General features: G+C 39.2%; 1 protein-coding gene across 1 annotated transcript in view; it reads right to left on the reverse strand.

Annotated features, from left to right (window-relative positions):
• Positions 1–24,526, reverse strand: part of FBN1 (fibrillin 1) — a 263,339-nt gene that overhangs the window by 116,116 nt on the left and 122,697 nt on the right. Inside the window, exons 7-9 of the mRNA XM_055132062.1 lie at positions 17,084–17,281; positions 13,390–13,515; positions 9,196–9,321 (exon numbers count right to left, since the gene is read on the reverse strand). Of these exons, the coding sequence (XP_054988037.1) occupies positions 9,196–9,321; positions 13,390–13,515; positions 17,084–17,281 (450 nt within the window). The remainder of the gene's footprint in view (positions 1–9,195; positions 9,322–13,389; positions 13,516–17,083; positions 17,282–24,526) is intronic.

The raw sequence follows: 24,526 nt of genomic DNA on the forward strand, positions 1-24,526 counted from the left end.
AGACTCTCTGAAGCACTAATTATTCACGAGTTCAAAAATGTTTGTGATTTCAAGTTATTAATCCCACAGACTCTAAGAGTTCTGGATTGATTTTCTTTTGGCAGAAAGGGATCTTCTTAGAGCCACATGGGAAAACATCATTCTACAGATCCCTTTTATTGGGTTACCTCATGTCTGACTCTCACTGACACACTGGATCGGCTACCAGAAAGGAGCCCATGACTGAGGAGAAGCAAAATGATTCCTGAGCCCTTGAAATAGTACCAGGAAATAGAGAAAGCAGGAGCTAAGTTCAAACACCTTGATTGACCTAACATATACTGAGAGCAGCCCCTTCTTTTAGAAACATAATATGAAACTGACACCCAAGGACAGTAGAGACAAGGGCCAGGAATATTGCTCCATAGTTGGAAGCCTGCCTTATGAGCTGGGGGAGAAGGCAGCTGGAACAGAGAAGGGATCACTAAGTCAATGATGGTTGGAGGAATTGTTCGGGATGGGAGATGGGTGCTGAAAGTAGAAAAAGGACCAAACATGATACTCTCAGTATCTATATTGCAAACTATAATGCCCCAAAGTGGAGAGAGAGAGAATATGGGGAAAATTGTCTGCCACAGAAAAAGGGGGAGGGTTGGTGGGGGGGATACTGGGGACATTGTTGGTGGAAACTGTGGCAGAAAGGGATCTTCTTAGAGCCACATCGGAAAACATCATTCTACAGATCCCTTTTATTGGGTTACCTCATGTCTGATTCTCATTGACACACTGGATCGGCATGGAAGGGTGCATGTTCGATCATTGTATGACTAAACTCAACCATGAAAGCTTTATAACTGTATCTCATGGTGAGTGAAAAAAAAGAAAAAGAAAGAAAGAAAGAAAGAAAGAAAGAAAGAAAGAAAGAAAGAAAGAAAGAAAGAGAGAGAAAGAGAGAAAGAGAGAGAAAGAGAAAGAAAGAGAAAGAAAGAAAGAAAGAAAGAAAGAAAGAAAGAAAGAAAGAAAGAAAGAAAGAAAGAAAGAAAGAAAGAAAGAAAGAAAGAAAGAAAGGAAGAAAGAGAGGGATGGAGAGAGAGGAAGGAAGAAAGAAAGGGAGAAAGAAAGAAAGAAAGAAAGGAGGGAAGGAAGAAAGAGGGAGAGAAAGAGAGAGGGAGGGAGGGAGGGAGGAAGAGAGAAAGTAAGAAAGAAAGAAAGAAAGAAAGAAAGAAAGAAAGAAAGAAAGAAAAGAAAGAAAGAAAGAAAGAAAGAAAGAAAGAGAGAGAGGGAGAGAGGGAGAGAGGGATGGAGAGAGAGGAAGGAAGAAAGAAAGAGAGAGAGGGAGAGAGAGATGGAGAGAGAGGAAGGAAGAAAGAAAGGGAGAAAGAAAGAAAGAAGAAAGAAAGAAAGAAAGAAAGAAAGAAAGAAAAGAAAAGAAAGAAAGAAAGAAAGAAAGAAAGAAAGAAGAAAGAAAGAAAGGAAGGAAGGAAGGAAGGAAGAAAGAGGGAGAGAAAGAGAGAGGGAGGGAGGGAGGAAGAGAGAAAGTAAGAAAGAAAGAAGAAAGAAAGAAAGAAAGAAAGAAAGAAAGAAAGAAAGAAGAAAGAAAGAAAGAAAGAAGAGAGAGAGAGAAAGAAAGAAAGAAAGAAAGAAAGAAAGAAAGAAAGAAAGAAAGAAAGAAAGAAAGAAAGAAAGAAAGAAAGAAAGAAAGAAAGAAAGAAAGAAAGAAAGAAAGGAAGGAAGGAAGGAAGAAAGAGGGAGAGAAAGAGAGAGGGAGGGAGGGAGGAAGAGAGAAAGTAAGAAAGAAAGAAAGAAGAAAGAAAGAAAGAAAGACAAGAAAGAAAGAAAGAAAGAAAGAAAGGAAGGAAGGAAGGAAGGAAGGAAGGAAGGAAGGAAGGAAGGAAGGAAGGAAGGAAGGAAGGAAGGAAGGAAGGAAGGGAAGAAGAAAAAAAGATATGCCTCCGCACAGTTTATTTTAAATAAAGTTTCAAACATAAACAATAATTTAATCATGCTCATTTAGCTGAATATAAGTGGCAATTTCTTTTGCAAATCTGAGAGAATTTAAGGGAGTCAAGAGGCTTACACCTGGTAGGCTAGCAGGCCATGCGGTATCAGGCAACCAAACTTGGAGTTACGTGCATGCCAGGCACGTGCTCTAGCACTCCTGAACAACCTCTCCAGCCCAAGTGATGAGTTTTGTGCAGTCAAACTGACTTTTGCCTATAAGTCTACATATTAAACATTAAGGTTTTCCAAAGAGATAATACCTATAATTTCATTCATCTGCATCTTTATTACAAAACCAAGCCTTCAGGGCTGAGTGATAGTGTGGTGGTAGGGCACCTGCCTTGCACACAGTCAGCCCGGCTTTGGTCCCCAACAGCCCACATGGCTCCCAGATCCTACCAGGAGTGGTCCCTGAGTTTGAAGTTGGGAGTAAGCCCTGAGCACAGTCAGATGTGGCCCCCAAACACAACAAAACAACATCAACAAAATGAAATAATGCCTTCAAGTCTTGCAAACTGCAGGGAATTTACAGGAAGAAAAAAATGTTTAAAAGCAAGACTAATAACTTAGAAACACTTAACAGCATCAAGTGCAAGAAGGCTAATACAAATCTAGGTGAACCATCAATAAAAGTTATGGATCAGCTTTTAAAAATGACGAGATGATGATTTTTGAAAAGGACTTCAACCAGCAAGTATAAATGTGCTACCCAGAAATTTCATGTAGTCTCAGTTCCAGCATACCTAGTGGGAGGTAAAGACTCGGCAAAGAGACAGAACAAGTTTTACTCCAGTCTGGTCTAAGGCAAATGACTGGAGAGGGAGGACAGGCAAGGGGTGTTCTGTGAATCTGTGGACACTACACCCCCCCATGTAAAGAGAGAGAAGTGGGACTTCCTACAGTCTCATTGGCTTAACCTCAAATCTACTCAAACTGTACATACTTAGGGATTAGTAAATATTTTGGACATAGAAACCAAAGGCTGTTAAGAAAGGGAAGAGATGAGATTTTCAACACTGGCTTCTATCCCAGTTTCAAGTGAATGTAGTTGTCAAAGTTCAGTGTAAACATTTAAACAAAACTTTGTATGTATAAGTTTTAGCAGAGCTTCAGAGTAACATTGTGATATACAGCTGCCAATGGCCAACTCTTCGTGGGAAAATATCTATTATTTTGAAAATTAATACTAGTTCATGGTCTAGCTGGTTGCCTTGTATGTCAAATCAGTGAATCAGGCACTCAATCTAAATAGTGAATACTAGTGCAGAATAAAATTCCCAGCCATATTTTGGTTGAGGGATTGAGGGATGCTCATAAATGTGTTTCTGAATTGCAAATGTCACCTGCACATACAATAATCATTTTGCAGATTTATTATTTTGCAGAGTAAAAAGCTTAATCCACTTTAAGCTTTATTTTAAAAATACAAAAAAAAAGCAATTTTAAAATTTAAAGAAAACAAAATGTGGTGATAAGGAAGGAAAAGAAGAGTGGTGAAGATAGGGAACCATTGAGAGAATCTGATCTCCAAGTGTGCAAGTTTTCATCAGAAAGCAATGTCCTAGGAAGTGGGAAGGACCTGCTCAGGATCTGGGGCTCTTTTTACAGAGAGGACATGGTAGATTTAGGATAATCTGATGATGTAGGGAAGCTGAGAAAGAAGAATATTAAGGCCTGCAGGGGATGCCAGGAGATAGGAGAACACAGGCACATTTGTATCCCACATATATTTATTATTTGCTCCAGCTAATATACCTGGCAGAGAAGAAGTCAGAGGCATCCCTATCCTTTTCACTACTCTTCCAAGCCACCTGCCTGTTAGTCTCAGAACCCAGGAATAATACTGCGGCCGCTCGACCTCATTTGTCTTCACAGTAGGTCTGACTCTAGTGGGATACTCCTAACAACAATAGTGAGGTTTGTGTTGAAATATTGAATGTAACCAAAGTAAACAGAAAGTAAAATGAAACTTATCAGTTACAAGGCGGGGGGTGGGGATACGGGATGGGAGGTGTACTGTATGGTTTTTTTTTTGGTGGTGGCATATGGGCACTGGTGAAGGGATGGTTGTTTCAGCATTGTATAACTGAGACCTGAGCCTGAAAGCATTGTAATCTTCCACATGGTGATTTAATAAAATAAAAATTTTAAAAAAAGAACTCAGGGATAAGACTATCAAATTAATAAATATATGGGTGCTAATAGGTCACTCTAACTCCCTTATAGACCTCTCCTAACTAACTGTTATCCTATTGTGTACAGCAAGGAGCAAGGAGCTTAGAGGCCCAGGCTAGGTATATAGAGTCTCTTTAGGATTTCCCAGAACTTATGAATCAGAACACAAAAATGTGAAGAATCAACCCTATACAGAATACTGTAGAATGCCAAAGGAAGGTCACAGGCCAAAAAATAAAATAATACTGTGAGAGCTTTTAGGGCCAAGAGAATTTTGAGGCTAAGGTGGTTTGAGAGTCCCAGAGGTAAAAAAAAAATGGGAATTTCATGGCTAGAAGAGATTAACAGGAAGATACTGTGCATCACTATCTGCAGCTAAGGTTTTTCTAAGAAAAATAATATTGGTTAGATTAACTCATTTCAAACAATTTACTAACAGACCTTGGCTCTCTTTATAAGTTGGAGACAACACGTATTTTCTTGACAATAGGATAACTTTGGGGATCGCTGTGGTTTAACATGTCAAGAAATACAAGCATCAGGGAAAACAGAAATGTCATTTAGATCATTTTCTGTAACAGGGTGATAATTATGGGCAGAGAAGTTCCAGGGAGGTGAAGCAGAGCTGGCCTGGTCTGTGAGGACTAGAAACATATGGCATTTGCTGTTCTTTTGGGAAGAAACAATGGAACAAGTCTGGACTGTAGACTTGGGCCCAAGTTGGGATTCTTGCTCCCTCTCTTATTAGCTGCTTAAACAACTGGACCACATTGGTCGAAAGTCTCCAAACCTCAGCTTCTTCCCATATCCAGTTCCAACTGAACATGATGTCATATAATTCCCTTAATAAACTTCACAAGTAGGAGATGACCCACAAATTTCAGCTTCTCTTCCTCCTTCCTTTGTAAATAGTATGGTTAATAAAGAGAATATTCTTTCGTTTGAGGAGGGATACTTTTCAAACTATGCTAGGGAGAGCAGGGACCACTCCTCATAATACCTGGTACAGCTTTGGGCCAAACAGTTCCGTGCTGAGGCTAGGTGGTGTTGGGGGCTATCCTAGCACTACACTCAGTGGGTTTGAGAGGTCGTACCAGGAATTGAACTAAAGGCTTTGGGCATGCTTCTGCCCTTTGAACCATCTCCTCAGGCCCAGAAAAAGACATTCTAAACTATAAATCATGTGATACACAAATGTATTGTAACCATTGCACTGTACTTCCAAATGGTTAAGAAATATCTAATGACTGATGGCCAGGAAAGAACTTCTCATCTACTTCTCTGCTGAGCTAATCTACTGGAGACCAATTGCTAACTGGGTCCATCTGCAGAGAAAAAAAAACTATAGGAATCTTACCCTGTTCCCTCTAGTTCCAGTTTCTGTGGATAGATGCTGGAAATTCAGGCACCAGTGGTGTTGCTAAGGAGAAGTCAGACACTTAACTGTAACCATCTTCCCCCAGCTTTTATTATATATGACTACATAAAAAGGAATTCAGCATTTCAAGTGCAATTAATCCTGGGCCAGAAATTCATGGCACGTGGTGAGGAGTAAAGCTGTCTCTTTGAAACTATATGACAGAGGAAAAACTTCCAAATGTACCGTTCACCTTTTGGGTAGGGAGTTTGCCTAATCGAACCCGGGTTCGAGTCCTCCCTCTTGGAGAGCCCGGCAAGCTACCTGTAGGATATCTTTTGTTTGTCCTTTCTCCTTTGCCACAGAGTTTGGCTTATCTGGTAATAATCTCTAGATATTTTAAGACAACATTGGTATGTCCTGTTCTCCTTGCCACAAGGAGCTTAGGTATATCGGGTCACACCCATCAAAGTGCTCCCGAGTCACCCCCATTCCTTTGTCTATCTGTAACCACTTCTGTGCTCTCTTCCCCAACCAGTTAATCAGCTTTTCCCCCTAATCAGACTCTGTTAATTTGTAAGGTCAGACCTTTCTAGGACACTGAGCTTGTATTGTAAGTTAATATTGCCTTTCTCCTCTCCTTGTGTCTTTTGAATAGTTTACTTTAAAGCAATGTCCTTTTTGTATGGACAAAGAAAGACAGTTGTTAATATGCTTTGGTAACATGGGATTTAATTGGCTTCGAATATTATTCACTCCTGGGCATCTGCTTTCTCGACTTAAGCCTCAGCTGCCCTTACTTCCTAGCACCCCCAAAAGCAGGGTCCCAACGAGGGACGGGATGGACCCAGGGCAAGCGGTGAGTTATGTGCTACCCTGGCATCGAGATGGGTCTGGCCAAAGCGCCTAATGCTTAACTATAAGTTAAAAGCTTGGTCATGGACAAATACTGTCATGATCCAAAAGCAACGACAAGACTAGGACCCTGCTAGGGATAGGAAAGACTAATCTGGCCTGAGCACTGTAGTCTGAGATCAAGGTGACCCCAGGAGAGCAATTCCATAAGCTTAATGCGTCTCTTGCTATGTCCATACAAAATGATTAATATTATGAATACTCATATGTTAGTTGGACAAGGAGAGGAGAAACACACCCATGGGATTCCGCTCTTGGGTGGGTCGTCCTGCTGGAAGAGAATCTGTCCTGGAAGCAGCATCCCCTGAGGAAAAGAACTTTACCCCTATTGATTATGACCACACCTATGTATAAGCTCCAACCTCTCATGCTTGGGGATTTAACTAGGCTGAAAGAGTGGGCTGGGGTCCAGTTCCAGTGCCAGATCTAGAGAAGCTAGATCGAGATCCAGATCCAGAGAAGGAGAATGAAGTAGCATGGGGGAAGAAGAAGCAGGAGGAGAATCAGAGGAGGATGGAGATGGGAATGGAATAAACTGCAACTGAGATCAACCAGCCTGGCCCTCGTTCCTTCCTTCACCTGCCTCATCATCGCCATCAAACTCCCCAGGGTGGGGAAGCGGCTGGAGACTATCGAACACAGGCGGCGGGAGAGATAGAATGCCGCTTCCCTGTGCCTGGTGTGGCGCCCCCCTTCATTTTTTGTGTGTTTACACACTACGGAGAGTATCCCGTCTGCACGGTAGGGCCTGGCAAGCTACCTGTGGCGTATTCGATATGCCAGAAACAGTAACAAGTCTCACAATGGAGACACTACTGGTGCCGGCTCGAGCAAATCGATGAACAATGGGATGACAGTGCTACGGTGCTATACTGCTTGTGCCACAGACCTCCTTACTCTGCTCTATCAACAAGGAATTACTTATTTGATTGGTACTGGATATTTACTGAGTCCTTATTACATTCAAGAAATTGTGCAGGAAAGCACCTAGGATATGAGAGTTGTAGTTTTTAGTCTCTTATAATTTATAATTTAATTAGGAGAGAAAAACACATAGTCATACAAAATTTCCTTCTGAGGTCACTTATAAGAAGCGTATCCTCAAATAACAAAGAAACTGCTTCCGGGTAGATTGACTGGAGACATCGTTCAAGATACAGATACAGAGTAAAAAGCTCAAAGTGGGGCTTCATTTGGAAAGAATATCCTGAGTATAAGAACATCTTTGATCAAATGCACAGAGGAAACAAATGAATGGTTCATTGGAAGTGAGAAGCAGAAATTGAACTGATGAGTGAGTGAGGTTGGGAGTGATCAGAGAGAAACCCCGTTTTGAGGATTAAATCATGAGCCCTCAAACTTGAACTTTCTTCTAGACTACTGAACTAGGAAGAAAGTATTAGCAATAAATCACTAAGCTCAGCAGTTGGCAAATCTATCTTCTTAAAAACAACAAAACCCCTAATTTAGCTGAAATTTTACATGGAAGTCTAATGCACAACCATAAAAAAAAAGCATAGTTTCTTGGAGTTTCTGTAAGTAGGGTGTGGGTGGGAGATGCCTGTCCCTTTCACTGTCCCTACTTCAACCATAGCAGTCCTGTACAACTATATAGTAACTGAAGGATCCATGAGACACGGACCAGAACTTACCAACTTCTACATTCTATTGAATTCAGGTTTGGGGGTAAGACAGTTATTCAGTTAAAGCACTCTTTTAGAAAGAAAGATTTGACAAGATAGGTTACTGGAACCAGGAAGCTAGGAGACCAATTAAGAAATGATTGTACAAGTTGAGGTCTGAGTTAACATAGGTCTTGAGATAAAAAGAGAGGAATTCACATGGGGAGAGCACTTCCTAAGACCCCCCCAACCCAGAGGTAGGACTTTTCAGTGACGTAGCTTGTAGGCAGTCCTGGGAGGGGGGGGGCGTTACCGGCACGCCTTCCGCCCAGATAAGATCCAGGGCTGCAGCACAAGAAACGAACCTTTTGCTCCTAAAGACTATGATCCGAGAGGTCTTCTAACCCATTTTGGCACCCAGAGTAGCTTCTTACAGAAATGCATCTAGACTGTGAACTGAGCTAAAATATCAGAAATCCATAGAGTCTTCATTCTCAGCAATGAGAAGAAATTATTAAATGATGCCTTTTCAGCAGGCCTTATTGTTGGGGGAAAATTCCAAACAATAATAGTGAGTTCTCTATTGAAATACTGAATGTATTCAAAGTATAGAGAGAATAAAGTGAAGATCATTAGCTACTTAGGTGGGGGGTAAGTGGGAGGGGGGTATATTGGGGTTCTTGGTGGTGGAACATGTGCATTGGTGAAGGGATAGGGATTTAATCATTATATGACTGAGACTTAAACCTGAAAGCTTTGTATTTTTTTCACGGTGATTCAATAAAATAAAAACTTAAACAAAAAAATTAAGTCTAACAGAAATAAACTTATACACATATAAAAAAAGAGAGGAATTCGAGATTGCTTCAAGATTTGACACCTGACACCTATAAAAGTTAATTTATAGATGGGGGGTGTCCAGAGGGATTCCTGAAGTATCCCCTCTTTTATGAGCGCAAAAATCCTAAAACAAGAACACAGGTGCCTCTGTTCTTTAAGAGTTGCTAAAATGTTCTACAGATTTCTATCAATGCACATTTAATCTCAAGTAAGAAATTGTATGACCTCTCAGGAAAGTTGCTAGAAAGAAGTTAATTCTGGAACTAAATGACAGAAATCATGTACACCACTCACCATTGTACCTACCTATGCATCTGGTACCATCCGAAGAAGTGTAGAAACCAGGGGGGCATTTACAAAAGAAACTGCTGACCGTATTTGTACATTCTCCCCCTTCACAGATTCCAGGAATGGTGCTGCATTCATCAATATCTGGAACACGAAAAAAGCTTCAGTACTCACAGAACCCAGCGTGAACATGTTCATCATTACAAGGATTCAGGTGTAACATTGATCATATCATGTTCCCAGAAATGGCAATCTTTACTGAATAAAAACCGTGTCAAAGAAAGTTAGTCCAATAGGTGTTTTAAACTCAACAATAACTCAAAACTTAAATTCTTTCCAAAGAATTTCTAAATTTAAAAGATTGGAGCCAAATAAAAGAAATAATTCTTTAACTGTAAAATTATCCACTGTTGTTTTCTCCAACTAGTTAAAGCATGTTAATAGTCCAAAGTCTATCATTTTTTTCCTCCTAGCTTTACATTGAGTTAAGTTCCCCTTAAATTCACCCTAGTTTACTCATCTCTCCTACATTGCCTTTCAAACTGATTTTCTCTAAAATAGATATAGAAATCTGATGGTGAAACCATGTGATCTGAGTGCTGACCAAGACTTGGCCAGCTTAGAGTTCTTAAGGACAACCAAAGTGCCCTTCCAACAGTTTCTATGGGCTCAGTGGTGACTGTGGTGGGCCCTTGGTATACCACCCAGCTCTACTTTCTTTGCAGGATGATTTGGCACCCGAGAGTTGAGGTGATCAGAGCTTAGAGATCAACCACCCCCAGGTTCCAACATTCTTGAAGCTCAGATCCAGTGTCTGATGGCATAGGCGCAATAACGGTTTGGTCCCTTGACCAATGGGGACAACTCTGAAAGCACTGAAAATCCCCAGTTTTCTGTAGGGTTGGCTGGAGCCAGAGTTCGAGTTATCATTGAGATCTTGAGGGCACTATTCTCTTCCAAGTAAGCAGTAAACTTTCTTTAGAACAAATCATTTTGCTCAAAGGGAACTCTTCAACAGACATGACCACACACTGACAGCTGTCAAGAGATGTGGCATTAGAAAAGGGAGAGAAGAAATTGAGAACATCCTGTTTAGGCTAAAAGTAAACTCAGGGCACAGGGATGCCGCATAACTGAGTCCCTCAGGGAATGAGGGTTTTAGGCACTGACTGGAGAAAGTGTGGTTTGACCCAAGCTTCCTGGGACTGGGACCGCTATAATAGTCAAATTAACACCTTTGGAACTCAGAAGATTAAAGGTGAAAAATAAGAACATTTCTTTTCCATCATAAGTACTGTTCTTCACTTATAAAACAAAATTGAGTTCTAAGTAAGCCATATTCAAGTGTCTTCTGACTCAAGTTCACCCTGTTAGTCAAAAGAAGCGGCAGTGACACTGTTTACATGCAGTTTAACCTTTTTAAAAGCAAAATCCCCATTCTTCCTTGCTAGACTAGAGGCTAACCCAAACAATATTTTACTGCTTATATTAGAGTTGATGCTAACATAAACAGGATTGTCGTTGTAAAGTTATGTAATGGTAAAGGTGCATATTCTTGTTGGACAGATATAAATTTCACTGGAGCCAGTGAAAAAATTAGGCAAAGAAACAGCGAAGGACAGAGCCCATAGCTCCAAGGAATGGTCTAACAGCCCATGACATCTTTTAAAACAGCTGTTTAATCATAATTACCACCACACCCACACTTCAAACTGACAAAAATCAAATAAGAATATCAAAGTTCCTATAGGATTCAAATTCATGAGAGACATGAATTTGAGGAAAATATAATAAGTACACAAAGATAATCAGAATGATGTACTGTCCTTCACTAAAAAGGTAACAGCTAAGTCATGTAACAACCACCAAAGATTATATGAGGGACAGTGTATACTCAAAGATACTTTATTCACCCTGTAAGAAAAATGACAGCTACTGTTCTTACTAAGGCCACCTTACCAATATCTAAAGAGGTTATTTAAGTGACATGATATATTAAGGAACATGACTTCAAAAACAAAAAGAACCAAACCAGAACTAGCTCTGGCAGCAGAGGGGGCTATCTCTCACTGACTAGGTTATATCTGGAAACTTTACTGAAGACAATAATAACAAAATAATAGTCACGTATTATCAAAATGCTATCTGTGTGATATTTCATGAAATTCCACAATGTAGGTGTAACTCTAAGACCTGATTTTTATCATTCTGTTGCCTAAGAACCATAAGGGCCCTTCAGAAAATAGAAATGAGCTACACCTCCAAGAAATGCAAGAGGCTCATTTTTATACTGATCTTCAAGTGGGCAGGAGCAGCGGGTAGTCATTCCACTTAGGTGCCATACCTCAAGATTAACAGAATAACAACATTATATATACTTCCCTAGTCTCCCCACAAATAAAAATAAAACTGGGCCAAGCCAAAGTGTTCAATTTGGAGGAACACAAATGACCCTTATCAATGTCTTTTCCCTAAGGCTACATTCTTTTCTTCATGCACCTGGGCCCCTATCATTCGGAACCTATTTGTTTTTCCTTTCCACTGTTTTGCAGGAAGGGACCAAAACATCAGATTTGAGAATCCAAAAAAGTAGATCGAAGCATCATCTGAGTGAACAAAACAGGGTACTTAACATCCCCAAGACTTAGTTCCCACATTCATCATGTAAACGGCAAAACTAGTTAAGTTCTTTGCCTTTTTCACTATCATCAGTTTCTACTTCTAACTTAGATCTGCAACCTAACTAAAATTGACTTGTAGAGAGCCAACTTATTATTCTTTGTAATTTTCAATGTTTTTAAAAAGTGCTACTTCTTCAGAAAGACAACATTTTTCACAATTCTTTTAAGTAGCTATTTATGGGGCATATTCAAGAATACATCATTTTTTGATTATATGATAATTAATAGTTTTAAAACAACTTCTCTCCCTAAGGATAATTCTCTCAAAGTTTGACTATTCTGTTTTAGGTAAAATAGATATCAAACTTTTTACATGTGATTTTTGAATTGTGCCTCAAATTTAAAGTACCTTCATGAGATGATACACCACAAAAAGAAATCTAGTGATTCAGGGGCTGTAGAGATAATACAGCAGGTAAGGCACTTGCTTTGCGTGGGACTAACCCATATTCAATCGCTGGCACCCCATGTGGTCCCCTGCACATTTCCAAGAGTGGGTGGCTCCTGAGTGCAGAGCCAGGAGTAACCCCTGGGCATCGCTAGACATGGCCTAATATAAAAAAAAAATTCTTTTTTTTAAAGAAAGAAGTCTAATGATCCAAGAAAATGACCGAGAATCAACAATTTCTTGCGGTTAGGATTTAAGAGTATAAAACAGAAAAGCAGTGGCTCCCCACAAAAGTGCACGCATTGAAATAAAGCCTATTATTACACCACATAGAGTAGGTTGGTAGAGAAAAAAAGCTTTTTCTGCTGGCTTGGTAAGAAAAGTAGCCTTGAACATGACATTACATAACTGTCAGACTTTTTAAAATAAATAAGGTACCTGCACTCACTAACTTTTAAAAAGAAAGTTCAAACTTGCCTACTACTTCCTAGATAGGTCCCCCTCAGACAATAAAATATTTATTATACTTGAAAATTATCCATCTAAGTGGCAAATAAGAACACATTCTCCATACACAAAATCTATAAAATAAACCCAATTTTAAGAAACCAAATCCCAAAACTAAAATAAGTATAAATATATATATTTCCCTTGAAATATTTTTATTAAAAAGAAATGATTTACATATGATAGGCAGAATAAAATATCCTAAACTTATTCTAAGAGCATAAATATGAGCTAATACATTTCTCTGAAATTTTAAGTAGGAAAACATCAGAAGATAATGTCATTGTGAATGCTATGTAATGGTCAGATTTAAATTCATGTTTCTAGAACTATGCAGAAACATGTGTGTCTTGAACATTTTAACACAAATATTGGTTCAAAACTATTTCATGTTTTAATATTTAATTTAATTCAGATGGACCTCTTATTTTGGGTCTATGAAAGTGGAACAAGCTGCAGGGATTTTTTGGTTAAATAAAAAGGAGCACATAATTCCTGGTAAGAATATTATATTTACATATTCACAGGAATGACAGAGACAAAAGGATTTATAAAAAAATGTTGCAAAACTGTTTGTCACTGACTTGGGTTTTGCCCATTACTCTGCCCTTAACTGCAAAGCATGATGTTTCTTACCTTCACATTTTTGTGACACTTCATTAAATTTGTGTCCAGCTGGGCATTTGCACTCAAAAGACCCAACAGTATTGATGCAATTTCCTCCTTGACAGAGCCCAGGGATGGCCTGGCATTCATCCACATCTGTCAAATTTTAGAAGAAAGAGAGAGAAAGAGCCATATAAAAATGTTTACAGAAGAAAATGTGCTACTTCGTACACAATCATACATTATTATAATATTTCTATCAATGAATTAGTTCAGAATTTGTAATATGAGAGAAAAACTATTTCTCACAACTACATACATAAAATAAATTAACATTTAACAATATACTACATCAAGGCCTAGGAATTCATTATTTTCTCATCTTCCATCTTCACTCATATAAAGAGAATATTTATACTAACTTTGTGAGTTTTATTATAGACTGTTAAGAACCCATTATTCAAGAAATCCTTGGAATCAGAACACGACACATTTCTATAATGACACTTCTCTATTGTATTCAATGATTCAGGTAGAACAGAATCAAATTAAATAAGATTTAAGACTGTACAATTCAACAAGTGTAATTTACATGATAAAATGGAAAAAGTTCACCTTCCATTCTATTAAACGGTCCTGAGTGTTGAAAACCAAGAATCCTGGAAATCAGACTGTGAGGTGACAGACCTTTTTTTGCTGACAGAGCAGCCACAAGGTCAACTGCTTAAAGCTCTCCTCAACAGAAAACTCAAGTACATGCCTGAGTACCAGAATATTCTCCTTGTCCATTTTCTCTCACCTCACCTCCTCACTCCTTACCTCTCTTATTCTAGCCATCTCTCCAGGCATCTTTGCCTTCTCAAAGATAATAAGGAAGCAACTTCCTGTTGTGCTGGTCCCTTGTCAGGACTCTTCCCCTGCATAGCTGCATAAGTCTGGAGGTTCTCTCTAGCTTCTCTTGGTCAAGGCACTAGAGCACGAGGCCCTTTGCTGGTCCAGCTACAAGCAACATTGGACCCCTGTCCCTCACAGAACTTCTCGCTCCTTTGTCTCGATAGGGTAAATCACCAACTCACCTAATAACACATATATTTTTTCTAAATAGATTATTTTTAGTAAAGGCTTCCAGAAGAATGTGTTTCTTTATGGGTGAGGTGACTTGGAATAGGGATTTGGGCTATACCTGGGGATGCTCAAGCACTGTGCTCAAGGTTCACTCCTAGTGGTGCTCAGAGAAACATCTGTAGCTTCAGGAACTGAACCAGGGCTGGCGATATGCAAGGCAAGAGCCTAGCCTGCTGTACTATCTCTACAGTTTCCTTTTGTCCATTTGTTTACTGCTTATCCCCAGCACCTAAAAATTTGTGGTCCTATTTGAGAGGCCAAATACTAACTTTCAGCAACAAAATTAATGTTTCCACTGAAAGAGGATAAGCGCATAGATACGCTGTCATTCATTCACATAACTCAAAAGTCAGGTTCAGGGAAAAAATGCCAGAGAAGTTAGACTGTCTATTGCCTCTTCCTCTAACTTCTAAGTGTTCTTTTAGAAATCTGGAAGCCTGGTGGGCTCTTTGGCTCTCCACTGTGTGGAGCAAGACTGTGAGTACTGATTATAAAATCTAATAATCTGTATCCTTGAACTTGCATACAGGAAAAGGGTTATTAAAAATTGACTTGGAGATAAAAATAAGATTACAAATAGGGTATTCTGGCCCGCAAAAGAATGACTATATGTGAAATATTAACTAAACTGTTTCAGAGAAGATCTCAATTTTGTCTTAGACCAGAAGTTTTCATTTTCTTGATATGTTAACATGTATATTAAAAAGCTACTTGAGAGGATCAAAGTGATGGTATAGGAGTTATAGTGTTTGCCCTGCATGCATATTGCCCTGCAAATAGGTTCAATCACTGGCACCACTGGGAATGGCCCTTCTGGCCCCCAACCACCATTTTGGAGGCCTCAAAAATGTTATTTTAAATGAAGGCTGCAGATATAAGAAAAATTATATGGCCATGGCTTAGGTTTTGGCCAAGATGAAATACATATTAAGACACTTTTTCATTGGGCATTTCTTCATTCATTCTAAGACTAAGGACCAAATAAGCTCCTTGAAGAACCCATTATCAGTAGCCCTTCACTGAAAATACCAGCAAGGAGACTCAGAGCCCAGCACCTACTCAAATTTTTTAGAAACAACAACAAAAGAGCTGAATATGAAGAATTTTGTTCTTGGAATAATGACATAAATACTATTTTGATTCTGTGGGTTCTCAAATCTTTTTCTCATAAAAAACATTGTTTTCCCATGGGAGCTGGTACCGTTGGTCAGAAAGAGACAGAAAAAAAATGCTGGGAGAATTCAGACTGTGTGAAATGAAGACCATAGCAATGAGTGGCAGCTCTTCTCTCCCTTTTTATTCTCTTTCCCCAGATTCTCTCAACACCTCAGCCTCTGACAATTACTCATAGACAGGCAGCTGGACATTCAAAAATCTGGCTTTTTCCTCACTGTCAATGAGCCTGTGGATACTAGCTGGCTTCAAAGCACCTAGGACCAATAATTTCTCCAGACCTAACTAGAATTTTTCTAAGGATGAAAGACTTAAGAAAGCACAAAAGAAAAGGGGGATTTGAACATACTCTTCATTTCACAAAATCTGTACTCTCTCCCCGATTATAATTCTAGAGTTTCAACGATTTTCTTGATGCTTCTGATAGAAGAATTCATTCAAGGGCATTATAAAGGATCTGCATGTTATAGATAGAAGCCAGGGAGTCAGGACCAACAACATTTACCAGAGATGGAATTTACTGAAGCATAATTTAATGGTGACCCACAGAACTGTGTGATTCATTAAGCTCAAGCTCTGTTTTACTGCACCCTAGCCTTAGAATTAACATATAGAACAAAGTCAAATTAGTATGTATTTGCCTTGCAAAAGCATACCCTGAATTTTTTTCTGGAAATATTGCAGCTCACTTAAAAAAGAAAAAGCACCGAAGATGTCTAAAGGAAACAAATACAGTCTGGGAGCTTTCAATCCCATCAGTTTAGTGTGGAGCAGCCTCTGTTCACTTCCTCCTGTTTCCTGCCAGACATCCAGACAATAAAAGAATTTGTACAGCTGGAAGAACAGGAATAAAAGCCAAAAACAGAGTAAGTGTTTCTATGGGAGGCAGGAGAAGAAGCAAGCAGGCGACATCTGGGGATATTTAGAACTGTGAAACAAATCCTAATTTATTTCTTGACTTGTAAAAAAAAAATTTTAAAGCATAATGTAGCATGTAAAATGGAGAAAGGAACAATTTTCTTCAGGTCATCTAAGTGCAACCTGTGAGACAAAGGCACTCCAACCATTCCAAAGACAGGAAAAATAGAATGAAGAAAGCAGAGTACCTTGTTCACCAGTTTGGCTTTGTGCTTCTACACAGCACTGCAGTGATGCACAGCATTGCTGTAAACAGAATCTTAGGGTCCCATGGAAACACCTATAGGGGTGGAGGGGGGAGCTGCTGGCAAGGAAAACTCCAGGGGGACCAGCTGCTTTCTCTGAGCCACGCTCCTAGGCTGGAGTTGGAGAGCAATGCCGTCAGCGAAATTGTGAAGTTATGTCTCTGACACTGCTTTTCCGTTCTCCCCAGCTTCGCTGGAGACGGCCTTGCCAGTGCACAGAACGGGGATACTCGAACAGCTCCACTGGCCAAGCAATAGCTTACCTTGACAAGCTCCCGTGCGGATGTTCGGGATGAAGCCACGGCGACAGGGGTGTGGCTGGGCAGGGCACATCTCGCAGGGGTGGCCCCAAGCTCGGCCCACGGTGGCACAGCAGAGCGTTTTTGTGCAGACAATCCCACTGAGCTGTCCCTGGCACATCTGGTTGCTGACAATAGTAAAACATGGGCCCGTCCTGTAATCTGAAAATAAAGAAGAAGAATGCCATGAGCAGAGGAATAATTGTAATCCATGGGGGGCTACTTCACACTGGGAGGTGGTCTTCAGGGCTAGAACCATGAATCACAGGCTCCAAGGAAATCCTGGGGCAGACCATGATGCCGCTAAACCCCATCTTCCTCATCTACAAAGCGGGCATGGAAACAGCCATTCCTGTCCAAATGGAAGGCAGTGCTATGTCGATGAGCAGGTGAAAAGCAGAGCCATGATGTGCTATATAAATACAATAGAACCACAAAGCTTTCTTTCACTCCGCTCCAGAAAATGTATGAGCCAGCCTTTATGCCTAGGTAGACACTTTGGTGATTAAAACTCTAAATCCTACCTTCAGGAGACTTACAATCTATTGCAATGAAGAGAGGCAGAAGAAAGCAAGAACTTGCAGGGAGGCAACTGCTGATACCTTTTCCCTGATAGTTCCACAGACAAAAGGAATGTTACCTGTACTTGCATTTCAAATACAATAAAAGCAATACAAACAAAAAATATGGAAACAAAGGAGGAAAAAGCAGTGTGGGGGGAGATTTTTCCATGGCAAAAGATGTTTCACCACATACAAGATTATCCTCTCACTTTCTGTCTCTGTCTCTCTGCTTCTCTCTCTCTCTCTCTCTCTCTCTCTCTCTGTGTGTGTGTGTGTGTGTTCCTGTCTGTCTCTCTGTCTCTCTCACTCTTTCTCTCTGAAAGACATGCATCTGAATTCAGCAGCCAAGAAACAATAAAGATTAAGATGTGCTGAGCACATGAAGAACTAAAGCCAGACTGTTCTCAGCCTCCCAGTGAGAGAAATCAGGCCCATCAGACTCTGTCTGCTCTCCAGTGGCCTTGATAGATAAGGAAAGTGGGGCTATGGCAAGACTCAGACTCCTATCTACCACCCGACATTACATGCTTCCTCATGTCATTTTTGGAAGTGTGCAGATAAAGTGTTTCCTGTGAGTCTAGCGATGGACTGAATGACCCAGTAAGTTCCTTTCACCACTGAATTCCACAGTTTTACGGAAATCACAGGGTAGGCCAATGAAATCACAAGATGTCTTTTTGTCTTTAATTTTTTCTTTCTCTCAGTAGCTCTTGGGACAGGGACAGAGACATGCAAGTTACTATGAACAATTCTTCATTGCAGCCAATATGAGCATAGGGGAGTAACCTAGACCCTAGCAATATTTAGGCAAAAGACTAATCATGTGCACAGATATCCATTCCTCCCATGTGATCTCCCTTTGCTTCTCTCTATTGTACCCCCAACCTAACTTCTCCCTTGCAGTTATGACACCATCTGCTCCCCATCACTTTATATTCTTTTACAGTCTCTAACTTGCAAGAATGAACCACATGTGATCAAGGACTTTGTCCTAATGTCCCTCCTACCTTAATAACATTCTGGAAGATGAGTTCTCTATGGTAAATAAAAATAAATATCACCCAGTCAAGTACACCAAAGGGATTAGGGTCAAGTTATGGCAGCACTTTAAAAACATTCCAAACCTCTAGTTTCTGTCTCTGCCTCCCCCTCCCACTAGTGTTTATCAAAGTATGTTACAGGTATCACTGGTAGAATGAACAAAGATTTTAGATGGCTTAAGAGTTATATAATTTCAATCTGTGTCATAAAATAGTACAGACATACTAGACTCATGATTTTTCAAATTTGCGTGCTATGATGGGAGGATGAAGTTTTAATACAAAACTAATACCAAATAGAGAGAGACAAAGAGAGAGACAGAGACAGACAGAGAGACATACACACACAAAGAAAGAAAGGGAGAGAAAGAGAGAGAGTGAGAGAGAGAGAGAGAGAATGCCTGCCATGGAGGCAGACAGGGGATTTGGGGTGGGAAGGAAACTGGGGACAGTAGAGGTGGGAAATGTGGACTAGTGACAGGATGGGTGCTGGAACATTATATCACTGAAACACAATCATGAACAATTCTGTAACTGTGTATATCTCACTGTGATTAAATTTTTAAAAATATGCTTTTATTCTATAGATACTGAATTTAAAAAGAACACAAAATTAAATGCTTGAACTATTGACTAAAATATCTGCCCTAATTTCATTCTGTCAATAGAGGGAAAAAACGTGTCAATTAGTAATGGTTAGCACAAAATCACTCTTAAACACAGCATCTGAGGGAAAATAGGGTTTCCAGAGTCACTCTTCTTTAGGTCAATTCTTTCTCCTTAATATATAGAATTTAGTCTCTATTTTAATATTTATCATGCATTTTCTGCTTGAAGAACAAATACTTCAATTAGGAAAAGTCAGCATCATAGACATAAGAAAACAAAAACACACATAATTACATATAAAGAAACCCTTGAACCTTGAAACCCTTGATAAAAATTTTAATATTTATCATGTATTTTTTCTGCCTGAAGAACAATTACTTCAAATAGAAAAAGCAGTACATAAGAAAATAAAAAAACACATGTAATTACACATAAATAAGCTCTTGATAACACATTTGTAATATCAACTTACTTAACTTTATGTATTTTATTTTTTGTATAGAATAGGAAATATAAAATACACAATTTTGAATTTCTTTTGTTTCACTTAACACTACCGAATGTCTTTTCCCATGTAATTATGTACTATTCCAAAATACTATTTCAGTTGATGCATTGTTATAATTTATTCCATATTTTTCTTAATATCTACCTTTTAAAATGTAGTACATTCGTTACAATGAATATTAAGTGTAAATCACTGACAAACTTTTTTTAGAATGATAAAAGCTTAGTATCATTAAACAGTCATCAAGATCTCTATGATTATCCATATTTCACATAGGACACTAGAAAAATCACAGCGACATTCTTTCTGTCACTGTCATCCTGTTGCTCATCGGTTTGCTTGAGCAGGCACCAGTAACGTCTCCATCGTGAGACTTGTTGTTACTGTTTTTGACATATCAAATACGACACGGGGAGCTTGCCAGGCTCTGCTGTGCAGGCGAGATACTCTCGGTAACTTGCCGGACTCTCAGAGAGGGGCGGAAGAATCGAACCCAGGTCAGCTGCGTGCAAGGCAAACGCCCTACCCACTGTGCTATCTCTCCATCCCATGACATTCTTTATTTTTCAAAAATTAAGCCTCCAATTTTAGGTACCAAAGAAGAAAAATTTAGGTTTATTTCTTAATTTTTTACCCCTTTGTTTAATGAGAAAATGCAAATACTTCCGTCAAACACATTCCCATTGGCATGGTAGTGTCAATCTTCAGAAAACATAATGAAACATTAATCTTATTACAATCCCTTCTCAGCACTCCTCATATTTGGTTTTCCTCCTAGGTTTGCAAGAAGCACTATGAAATATCAGATTGCAAAGACTGCAAAGACTTAAGGTAGGTACCAGTATGATGCAAGTTGCAAAGAGTTAAGGTAGGTACAGTATGATGCAAGTAGCACTAGCAAAATCAAGGCCATTCAAAATGCTAGAAAAATCTGACTCAGTCCTGTCTAACACTGGTTCATAATCTTAGACATGAATACCTCACTGAAAGGTCTTCATAAAAAGAAAATAATCCTAGAGTTTTCCAGGGTCAACAACTTCCTGCCTTCATTTCAATGTGAAACACATGAAATAGCATTTGTTAATTCTGACAATATTCATTTGGCGTCTCTAGAGCCAATCAGGTCACATTAAATATTTAGCAGATAGATTGAGTCTGTATAACAGAATCTATAGTCTTGACACATTTCCAAACTTCGCAATGTGGGCAAAGAAAATATCTAGTTCCCTTGACAGTACAGATTAGTAAGTGGATATGAATGTATTTGTAGAGCCATATTTTCAATAAAAAATGTTAATTGCAGAAGAAGAAACATAATCTGAATGAAATAGAATTGGATCTAAAAATCTCTTGGAAGGTTAATGCTGCATTAATGTGGTTTTCAGATGTCATTCTGATTTGGCAGTATATGCTTTTTTGTCCTGTTTTTCACTTAAATTGCCAAAATTATGCTGCTTTTAGTCTAATACTCCAACCATAGAAAAGAAAAAAAAAACTCTGCCCACACTCCCAATTCCTTACTAATAATCGAATTATTTACAATTATTCCCATAGCACTTACGTGATACTAAGCTAAATTTACATACTCTGATTTAGACAGAGAAAGTGCCTAATTCAGTGCTTGGGTAATGTCTGACTCATTCCCTCAACGTAAATCATTATTCCTAATGCAACTAAAATATAGTATTAAAAATATTTTATGTTTTCAAATTGCTCAACAATCACTTCCTTATAAGACCTCCATGAACTAGGGCAGCAGGCCAGGTCTTTCCAAAATTAAAATTAAGTTTCAATTGTTTTTAACTGACTTACTCTAGTGTGGCCGGTTCATGGGAAATGCTGCATCTACATGTTCCCATTCTGAGTGATTAGACTCAAGGATTGTTCACCATTCCCAACAGATTTGGCCCCAAAGTTTGGGATTTTACCAATGTATATCTGCAGCCTCCAACCCCTAACTCCTTCCCAGCTACAGCTAGAATGCTGTGCCTGAAGAATTACTTCACCTCTGTTCGTAATCAGAGCTCACTGATCCATTGCATCATTCACAAAGAATATTTTACGGTACAATAAATCCCATACAGTGGGACTGTCAGTGGGATTGTCTCACTAACCCACATATTGCAGGGATGGCACAGAAGTCTTTTTTTTGCGTTTTGTGCCACACCCAGAGATGCTCAGCAGTTACTCCTGGCTCTGCACTCAGGAATTACTTCTAGTGGTGCTTGGGGGACCATTTGGGATGCCAGGGATCGAACCCAAGTCAGCCGCATGCAAAGCAAACGCCCTACTCCCTGTACTATTGCTCCGGCCCCTACAGAGGTCTAATTTTTGCCATCAAGATCCTAATTGTTTTTAATCCATTTATTTTAAGGAAGGGGTATGGTGTTGGAGCATACCTTACCTGTTCTCGGGGCTCATTTCCAGCTTCAGGGATAACTCTTGGCTGTGCTAGGGATATCATAAGCAGTGCCAGTGATCTAGCTGGGGTCTGGCACTTACAAAACAAACACCTAATCCCCTGTACTATAGCTCTGGCCATATAAATCCTTCTTTTCTCTTTTACAGAGGTCACAGTGTGCTTTTTCCTTGCAGAAAGTGGGGCTGGGACACATTAGAGTCTTAATGTGTAAAGATCAACTCATCCTTCCCAAGAAGGACATCAGAAAACATTCAGTCCAGGAAAAGAAATTCCTTGTTCAGCAAAGATCTCACAAGAGCTACTATTTCTTACTCCATTCACTTTTCCTCCTCTAGTCACCTTGATTTACAATACTGCCAGTGATAGGGTTTCGTGCGCAAGGTTCCAGCGCCACATCCTCACCCCCACCAGAATGTGCAGTTCCTCCATCACTATCTCGGGGTCACCCTCTGATACATCTCACCCTTTTCCCTGTCTTCCCATGGAAAGTTCTGTTTTGTAGACCACTTCACAGATTTTATTGCCTTGGGCCATCTGTGCTTCTTTGAGAAACCTATATCTCTCCCTACATATGAGAGAGATCATTCTATACCTGCACACCTTCTGGTTAACTCCACTCAGCATGATTCCATCCAGTCCCATCCACATTGTAGCAATTATTGCTGTAAAAGATTATTGCTGGAAAGATTCCCGATTTCTTCTTTTCTTATAGCTGAGTCATACCCCACCAAGTATCTATACAAACGTTTCTTTAACAAGTCATCTGTTTTTGGACACTTGGGTTGTTTCCAGATTTGAGCTGTACTGGATATCTTAGCATGTAACTCACAGCTATGGAACTTTTCAAGCCACTGAGCCTGCTCTAATGCTCTGCTCCATATCATAAATTTTATACATTGGAAGTTACAGAGGCCCTGAGCATCCATATTCGCAAAAATCCTTTTGGAATTATTTTGCTCTTAAGAGGTCTAAGTTGTATGTTTCTCTCTCCCTTCAGAGCCTGTACTTAAAATGGTTATATCTTTTAATAGCAAAAGGTGTCTGTGAGATAGCTGATTGTTTACCTGAAAGTCTATTCTTAGAAATTGGGTCATTCAACACAACCCACTGATTTTCAACAGAATTGACATTTCAATTAGTAAAATAGCATTCACTTGAAGATTGATGGCTGATGAGGCACTTTATTAGGTTCATTACTTTTAAAATTTTAATTTGTTTTAGAGCCACACTCAGCAGTGCTCATGATCTATTATTATTATTATTATTATTATTATTATTATTATTATTATTATTATTCAGTGGTCCTTGCTGTGGCCAGAGATGGTGTGGTGCTTGAGACTAAACCAAGGACCCCACATGCAAAGGATGTTCTCCTATCTTTGGAGTGATCTTCTCTACCCTATTACATTCTTTATTAATTATACAATCCACTAGCTGCTCACCCAAACAACTACTCAAAACATAAGGAAGCCAACCATCTACTGTCCTACTATCATTATGATCAACTGACATCACATTTCCAAGACATTCCCTTCCGACCATACAAAACACACTTATATACAACACTCCAGAACTAAGCAGTCACACTTGCATCTTCTCTGTCAAAGGGTAGAGCTGGTACCTGTGTTAAGTTCCAGACTGACTCTCCACAAGAATGCGAACACATGGATCAAGTTTTTATTGCTAATACTGAAAAGTTAACACATCGTTCCTCCAGAAGCACATTATCACAGGCCACTTTGAAATGCTTCCATGTCTCCTGATGTAATAAATAAAATGTAATAAACATTACCTATTAAGTTTATACCAAAAATAGTCAAACTTTAATCTAATCAAACTTCCAGACATAACTTCTGGCTGAGAAGGCATTCTCGGGACAGAAGAATAAGATAAATGACATCACAAGGAAATAAGTAGAAAACCACCAAAATGTGTGGCTTCCAAAGCAACTGTCCTTAACTTTTCCCAAAGAAATGTTCTCTTTCAGAAAAGAAGTGAAAGTCCTATTTTAGATCTTAAAAGGTACAACCGGAGCAAAGGATGAGGCTCAATGATAAAAGTCCCATACCTCCTATGTGTGACATCCTAGGTTCAATCTCTGGCACCAAGAAAAGAGTGAAAGTAAAGAGAAAATAAGCAAACTTTAATTGAATATTGTTTCAAAAAAAGTATAATTGAAGAAAGCTTACATGTGGCTTAATATTAGATGATACTGAAAAAACTGTTGTTCTTTTATGTATTATAATGTTTTTATTATATGTAAGA

Source organism: Sorex araneus, chromosome 3 (assembly GCF_027595985.1).
Source record: "Sorex araneus isolate mSorAra2 chromosome 3, mSorAra2.pri, whole genome shotgun sequence".
Taxonomy (NCBI): Eukaryota; Metazoa; Chordata; class Mammalia; order Eulipotyphla; family Soricidae; genus Sorex; species Sorex araneus.